Raw genomic sequence first — 8,379 nt, forward strand, 5'->3', positions numbered from 1 at the left:
GTCGCGACGTATAATTCGCAAAACAGTTCGCCAACTGAATAAGTAGCATTAAGGGAGGATAAGGCGCGCGTTTATCCTCGCCGCGTTGAAAAATAAGGCGCGAGAATCCGTGGTAACCACGTTGGTTAGAATCAAAGTTGGAGAAGAATTTCAGGTACAATCTGCCGTCGCTGTGCAACGGTAATGCCGTGCAGCGGAGAGCTAAGTATCTTGTAATCCCTCGCTTAAGATCAGGAACTTCCGGACGCTAAATGCGACTTACCGTTAGCGGCGGCTTTAACGTCATGTGAAAATTATAAGAGGTACTTCGATGGCGCGTAAGATAAGCGCCGCCGCGGAAGAAAAGCCCTGAAGCGTGGAATTTAGGACGCGGAGAACTTAAACGCGAAGAATCATATATTCAATCTATATATCAGTGGATCGATGCGTGCCGTCACATACAGGGCGTACCTGGCATCACGCGCTTACCACATATCTCTCTCCAGTGAATTTAAAATTTGATTTCAATTTAGCCAAGTTTTCCGTTATGACGTAGTCTCTCCGTATATATCTAATTTTTAATATTATCATTAAACATATATATATATATATATATATAATTTTTCTTAAAATTTTTTATTATACATAAAATATATCACGTGCATAAATTCTTACGCATATTATTTATATTTGCTCATATTTGCTTCATATTTCGTACAATATAAACAATTTTCACTTTAGTTACAATGGGTAAATTAAAAATATATATTTTAAATTTCTGTTACCTTTCGGTCTCTTGGGCACCCGTCCTTGCGTTTCAATCGTAATCGATGGAGTTTTCAAGATGCTTTCGTCAAACGATTTCAAGCGAAAAAAATTGTAATAATACTTTTTAGTCCCGGCCTTCCACGTAAAATTTACATGCGATACCTCGCTCGGAATTATCGGCAATTTACTCTCAAATTCTGGATCCAACAGAGGACTGAGCACTCTACCCTCCGCGATAGCGTATATTTCCATTGCCAGTCCTAGATCGATCATAAAAATGCAATTTTTTTTGTACATTATGACATGCTTATTAGTTTTATTATTAAAAAACAGCACGGTGGGGGGGAAGAAAAGTTATTCTATATGAGTAGTATTTAATTTTTCGACGATATATTGCACTATTGAACTTCATTGAAGATGCATATTTCAGGTATCGCAACGGGTCACCTGACAGAAAGATAATAGCAAAGGGAGAAGAGATTCGAGGGAATCGCTCGAATAACGTGTACCGCTGAATATCTTGGTTTGCTGCTGGTCGATCCAGAGAGATATATCGGACTTTTGCGCGCCGTTCCCGGAGCGATGCTTGTGCCGGGCGAGCGCGCCGTCCAGGAGTAGAACGAGCGCCGTCGCCGCGGCCAGGATGGCCGCAGCCGATCGCATAATAATCGTCCTCGACGAGTGCCGCTCAGTGCCACCGCCAGGTGTTGCACGCACGACACCGGTATGAGGAGGAAGAAGAAGACCGCCCTTTCCCCGTGGCAGTCGTAAAAGAAATAAAAAAAGACAATACACAGGTAGATAGGTAACGCAGAGGGCAACGTTTCCCCGACTGCTTATCTCCTGCGAAAGCGGAGCTCGCGTGCCGCCCGTTGGACGCGTGTGAAATCCCAGATTTCACGCCGTCACCGCGGACGTCACCTGCGGTGCGGAGAAGATCCTCTCCTATCCCCCCCTCCCCGGTGTGAAGTGATTTCAACGCGCGGTTGTCCACCCCCTCGATCGATAAGGCAGCAGAGGGAAGGAAGATGATCGCTCGAAGATGATCCCTCGCGTGCGTGCGTGCACGCTTCGCGTACGGTGCGATGCGTGCGAACCGCGTCGCTCCGGCAGACTGACTGACTGACTGACTGACTCTCAATGAGAGGAGGCCGAGAGACCCCTCCGTGAAGAGCGAGATAGAGATCTCGCAGACGGACTCGGGGGCACGCCGGGGAGAGCGAGCTCGGACGTGCCGCCGGAATAAGGCTGCGTGCACAATGCCCTCACAGAAAAGAGCATCACTTCGGTTTTGCACACACTAATGTACGATGTACGCTTTTCATTTTTGTTACCATCTTGAAAAAATAAGCTTCGAAAAATTTTAATTTACAAGTATTAATGTATAAGTTAATTCTTAATTTTACTAAATCTTTAGAGTTCATCTCGGCTAATATTTTCTTGTTAGTTAATATATAAGAATTAACTTCTATAAAGAATTAGTGGATTAATTCATATAGAATTTTGAATTATAATATGTAATTAAATGATATAATGCAAGAACGAGGCAAGAATTATTGTAGAATATATCGAATTCTTAATATTGTGGATTAGGCATCCACAGTGTCGTGGAAATAAAAATTCTCGCCGTTTATTTCAATTCACGTATTCATTTTTTCTAATAAATAAATCTCGAAAGTTTTAATTCCATTCAATTTTAGATGCGTATATATAATTGCAGAATCCATTTTTAAATCGTGCTTTGATTGGAAACTTAACTTTATTAGAGTTGAAAAAGTATGTAGGAATCAAAATTCGAATATATTAGTAAAAAAAGTGAAAACAAAATCTTGACGGAGAGAACCAGTTTTTTAACGTCTTTTGGTTTAATTGCCGGTTTTCCGCGCCATCTCTTCCATTATTCACTCTCTCGCTTTATCTCTCTCTCTTTTGTGTTCTCTTCCTCTCTCCCATTCTTTATATCTCGCCGACAATTGAATTTTACTTCCGTGTCGCATAAATTCACCACATCTCGCATTTGCATTCTACATTCGACTTATACATTATAAGATACTTAAGTCGCTATAAATATATTTTCTTATGCGTAAGATTCGCTCAAACTTAAACACATAGAGGAAACACTGAATGTGCAAAGAGAAGAAATTTATTCTTCTTCTTGAAAGAGAAGAAACGGGGGGAGCATCTTATTAATATAAAATATAAATTTTATTTTATGGGCTTTTTTTCTTTCAGCTTTACTTTTTATTTTTGTTCTCGCATGATGCATTCATGATGTTATCACGAACTCATGATTTACAAGGCTCCATATATGTACGAAAGATTTATGACGAAACGGAAGAGTTTGCCGACTTTGATAATAAAGTTCGCGTTCATCGATAATCGGAAATAACTGAATTAAATTCTATTTCTAGACGGATCTACCGAATCGCCGATAGACTCTCCTTTAAGAAGCCTCAATGAATAACCAATAGTAACCGTTGTATTGGTGTCGCGGAACGGGCTACCTCCAACAAGTGGTCCATTGTTATCCTACGTAGCTGAAAGGGGTCTCCGTCTTCCTTCTATTTTATCCTTCTTCTTCCGGTACGCACAGAATACGACCGTGAACATGTTGTGAATGGTTACAAATTCTTAAACGTACGCTCAGAAACAACGATGGAAGATTGCTAGACATTCTACGAAATGAAAAACGAAGGAAAATATCTCGTACGGTATCTCTTACACAAGTACATCGTAGATTTCTTCGATCGATTTTATCTTTGTAAACTGTTTTTTATAATTGTTGCAGAATGAGCTGTATGAGAAAAACCTAACACTGACTCTTACATTAATCGTAATTCTTTGAAATCAGGAGGTCACAGGAGTTTAGGACCTCACGCATTTTTATCTCGCTTCTCTCTGCGAAGAGAAGGAATTAAATTTTATCGAATAAGAAATTCGTGCTGCGATTCTCCACGTATATACGGTTCTCTCGGTGCAACTCCGCCTGCCAACAGCGAATTCAATTAGGATTGCGCGGCGGTCGTACAAAAACATTCGATCAGGAATAAACCGGCAGCCTGCCTGCCTCGCGGACGCTCTCTTACAACTCGTCTCGCTTTCCCGTTCGTGGACCATGTATATAACGCATATAGGTTGGCGTTATCGATTGTACATTTTATCGCCGGAAACTCTTCGCAACAGATATTTCCGATAGGATGCGCAAACAATTTTCGTACATGTTATAGAGTGAACCTCGTTCAGCGCATTTTCTTCGCGAAAATTCTTTGATCGCAGTTTTATCTCGTAACGTCTCTGCATCTTCTCGAAAGATAAATCTCATAACGATTTTCTCTAAATTTTCGATTGTATGTGATCTAAAATCGAGCAAGCAATTTTAAAACCAGAGAATGTGAGAGTTTTATATATACAGAATATTTCTATACAAATAGAATGTTTTTGTCTCGCTAGTTTAAGATGCAACTTTCACTATTTTCGAATGTACAATAGCCAGGGATTTTCAAGATTTGAATATCCTTATTTTTGTACAGATACTCGAGTGATCGAAGAATTGCCATTCGATGCACGCGCGGATCGCAGTTATATTTCTGCGGACGGCCCCGATTGCATCTCCCTTTATTCTCCCTCGATCTTTTATTCGCCTGTGACGCAAACCGCGACGAGGGAGAGAAAGAAAGGATCCAGAGTAGCTCGCAGAAGATCGAAAGAACACAGACGCAAAAAAAACCCGTCTGGCATAATCACATTATCGGTCACATCTTGCTCGATTTCTGCGTTCGCAGTTAGCGAACTTATCCAGGACGAGCTTCTGTTTAGAGAAAACAATGTATTCTTGAAAATAATTTTAGGCAAACCGATATATATATATATATTATCATTTTTATAAAAATTAATAAAATAAATGATGTATTTTTTTATACATAGAATATACGCATTATTTTTAATCTTTTACATTCTCCTTTGAATAGAATTCTAAATTTATAAAATATTCTGTAGAAATTAATATATAACAAACTAAATATTATATTTTACGTTATATTAAATTGTATATTAAAGACTTTATTGCCGGATGAAAATGACGAATGAGGGGAATCGCTATCATGATTGGATTTATTGAATGTAAAAATCGATGGATGGATCCGAACTACAATGATCCTCTTTGTAGATTTCCTCTTCGTTTATTCTTTTCTTTTTTTTTTTTAATTTCATTGACATGAGTTATGCGGGCAAATGTCGAGATGCGCTTCGATGCGCGTATTGTGAATGAGAGAGTAAACTTAAAAGATATAATTATATTCGCATATATAATATAGTGATCTCCGATTTTGGTATCTCGCTGCTTTCACGAAGAGACGAGAAGATCTCTCTACAGGGTGATCCATCCAATCGCGCGATATTTGACAGCTCACTTGTGTGTTGTGGACGAAAGATGTTTGCACGATGAAAGTTAGGCCAGTTTTGTGCCTTTTTATATCAACGCGCAACTTTTTCTACGTAAGCAATTTCCTCTTTGCGATACATTCTAATCGAGTTAAATTAAAAGCGTTATCAAAGCTGGATGGAGCGCCCTGTGTGCGCGTATTTCTAGAACTCTGCGGTCTTTTAAATCTCGTAGAAAAATTATATCTAAAATTGTGACGGCCGATGCAATGGGAATGCGTTCTCTATAACTGCACGTGTAATAAAACGGCGAAAAAAACACATCGGCACGCTATTTAGTAAATATCAAGATAATATACAATAAAGAACTCGCACAACGATAAGCGGGCACACGTTAATATACGTCATTGAGATTCATCATCCCTGCATCATTGACTCTTTTTATGGCGAACGCTCTACGTCCATGATGATCTTACGACGTAATGCTTTTAAGTAACTTAAATCATATCGAAAGAGATTCGGAAGTACGTTAATGCGAACGTTATCAACTATGATAATATCCTCTCGCGCCTATTATTTAAAAATAGGATATATAATCTCAATATAAAATATAATATCGCGATCAATTAAGTTAATCGAGAATGAACACTTCGTGCATTAAGAAATAATTGAGATTCCAAAAGAGAGAATGTCGCCGTAAAAAGAGTCAAGACCCTATAATATTTTTAGGAATAACGTGTGCGTGCTCGTTGTACAATGAACACTCTTGAGTAGTAAATCACGAATCATTTCTCCCTTCATCGACACAATCTAATATCAAGCAGAGTAGTAGTAGATGTTCTCTCGCTCTCCATCCCGAAGGAGACACGAGATGACGAGATACGTAAAATCGACGCAACGCATGCATCCGTTGTCGACACGAAATCGCATATAAAGAAATGCAAATGTTTTTTTTTTTTTATACAAAGTACAAAATTATAAAAAAAAATAAAGAAGAGAAATACAAATATTACAACGTACGAAGAGCTGCTCGTGCGAAAGTATTTGGAAGTTTTTATACATGTATATATGTATAACATTATAGATAGATTAACGAGTCTAAATAGTTTATAATGTGCAGAACGAATGAGCCTTGTTACATCCCGCGATAAAAATGGAGAGGCTAGCACAATAGAAAAATACTCTAAAAATGCGCTCTCGTGGTGTGTGTTTTTGTGTATATGTGTCCTGTGACTTGGACATCGAGATTACCAAGATACGTCTAGAATTCCATTGTCAATTTCGTCATGGTTATTGCTTGCGCGATCATATATCAAGATATTGATCCGAGAAAATCTTATGTGTCTATCTATTGTATATAATTGCGGTTTCGACAGTAAGTTTAAAGATTGCACAGTTGCACCCTCACAATTATATCGACGATATTAGATTGTCTCATACTGTTAATATCGCAATCTTTTGCTTATGTACGTATAAAGCTATAAACCAGGATCGAGTAAATTCGTAAGTGATTACTTCACAAATAAGGGATTGAATATAACGTTGTTTATCGCAGTACGCAGTCTCTAGCATCGTCACTCGTCACACAACCGTTTACAAGATTCACGCTCTCTATCTAATTAAGGTTTCTTTTTGTTTTCAACATCAATAAATGAATAATATCATAACGGATGTACAATAATACGAAAACGCTCGTATATTATTACACGATATAAGCTGATATTGTGTAATTAGAAGAAAAAGTCTTAATCATCATGTGACGTCCAAGTCACTTGTACAGGATGTTCGGCAAAAAAGACCGTAACAAATATATTTTTAATCGCATTAGAGAGAAAGATACTTTTGCATCCGGTATGTAAAAGGATATCCCTTATAAGAATTCGCGTCATGAAGAAAGACACGGGCTAGTCCTGTTTGATATCAGGTGATGATATATCATTATACAAAGTACAAAATTATAAAAAAAAATAAAGAAGAGAAATACAAATATTACAACGTACGAAGAGCTGCTCGTGCGAAAGTATTTGGAAGTTTTTATACATGTATATATGTATAACATTATAGATAGATTAACGAGTCTAAATAGTTTATAATGTGCAGAACGAATGAGCCTTGTTACATCCCGCGATAAAAATGGAGAGGCTAGCACAATAGAAAAATACTCTAAAAATGCGCTCTCGTGGTGTGTGTTTTTGTGTATATGTGTCCTGTGACTTGGACATCGAGATTACCAAGATACGTCTAGAATTCCATTGTCAATTTCGTCATGGTTATTGCTTGCGCGATCATATATCAAGATATTGATCCGAGAAAATCTTATGTGTCTATCTATTGTATATAATTGCGGTTTCGACAGTAAGTTTAAAGATTGCACAGTTGCACCCTCACAATTATATCGACGATATTAGATTGTCTCATACTGTTAATATCGCAATCTTTTGCTTATGTACGTATAAAGCTATAAACCAGGATCGAGTAAATTCGTAAGTGATTACTTCACAAATAAGGGATTGAATATAACGTTGTTTATCGCAGTACGCAGTCTCTAGCATCGTCACTCGTCACACAACCGTTTACAAGATTCACGCTCTCTATCTAATTAAGGTTTCTTTTTGTTTTCAACATCAATAAATGAATAATATCATAACGGATGTACAATAATACGAAAACGCTCGTATATTATTACACGATATAAGCTGATATTGTGTAATTAGAAGAAAAAGTCTTAATCATCATGTGACGTCCAAGTCACTTGTACAGGATGTTCGGCAAAAAAGACCGTAACAAATATATTTTTAATCGCATTAGAGAGAAAGATACTTTTGCATCCGGTATGTAAAAGGATATCCCTTATAAGAATTCGCGTCATGAAGAAAGACACGGGCTAGTCCTGTTTGATATCAGGTGATGATATATCATTGATATATCAAAAGTACTATAATTTGTGATTCTTTGCGTATCATACGTATCATAAATATTATACACTTTGTACCTATCTTTGTTTCGCTTTATCTTTGTACCTGACATATTTGCTCGCGACACTTTTGCAGACAACCTGTACACCGCATTTGACTACGTTAACTTAACGTTTATCTAAATAAATTTTTTGTACAAATTGTACTTAAAGGTTTAAACAAATTTTAACATCCCATACACTAAGTAATAATAATTATAGTTGCTCTGCTGTGATCGTCGCATTCTTTAAAAAATTACTAATAATAATAATTCATAATTAATATATATATATATATA

General features: G+C 37.4%; 1 protein-coding gene and 1 long non-coding RNA gene across 3 annotated transcripts in view; one reads left to right on the top strand and one right to left on the bottom strand.

The window, feature by feature from the left end:
• LOC115243529 (protein shifted) overlaps positions 1 to 2,052 on the bottom strand; it is an 8,099-nt gene extending 6,047 nt beyond the window's left edge. The window contains exons 1-2 of one of the 2 annotated variants that reach the window (XM_029820621.1): positions 1,257 to 2,052; positions 765 to 1,007 (exon numbers count right to left, since the gene is read on the bottom strand). In XM_029820621.1, coding sequence (XP_029676481.1) covers positions 765 to 1,007; positions 1,257 to 1,410 — 397 coding nt within the window. In that variant the 5' untranslated portion in view covers positions 1,411 to 2,052. The remainder of the gene's footprint in view (positions 1 to 764; positions 1,008 to 1,256) is intronic. The other variant, XM_029820622.1, reaches the window with a different exon arrangement.
• LOC115243532 lies at positions 1,432 to 4,670 on the top strand. Its single transcript, XR_003885239.1, has 2 exons — positions 1,432 to 1,544; positions 3,159 to 4,670. It is a non-coding gene; the product is annotated as an uncharacterized LOC115243532 (long non-coding RNA).
• Positions 4,671 to 8,379: the final 3,709 nt, after the last annotated feature.

The sequence above is a fragment of the Formica exsecta genome, unplaced genomic scaffold (genome assembly GCF_003651465.1).
Source record: "Formica exsecta isolate Colony F162 unplaced genomic scaffold, ASM365146v1 scaffold72, whole genome shotgun sequence".
Lineage (NCBI taxonomy): Eukaryota > Metazoa > Arthropoda > Insecta > Hymenoptera > Formicidae > Formica > Formica exsecta.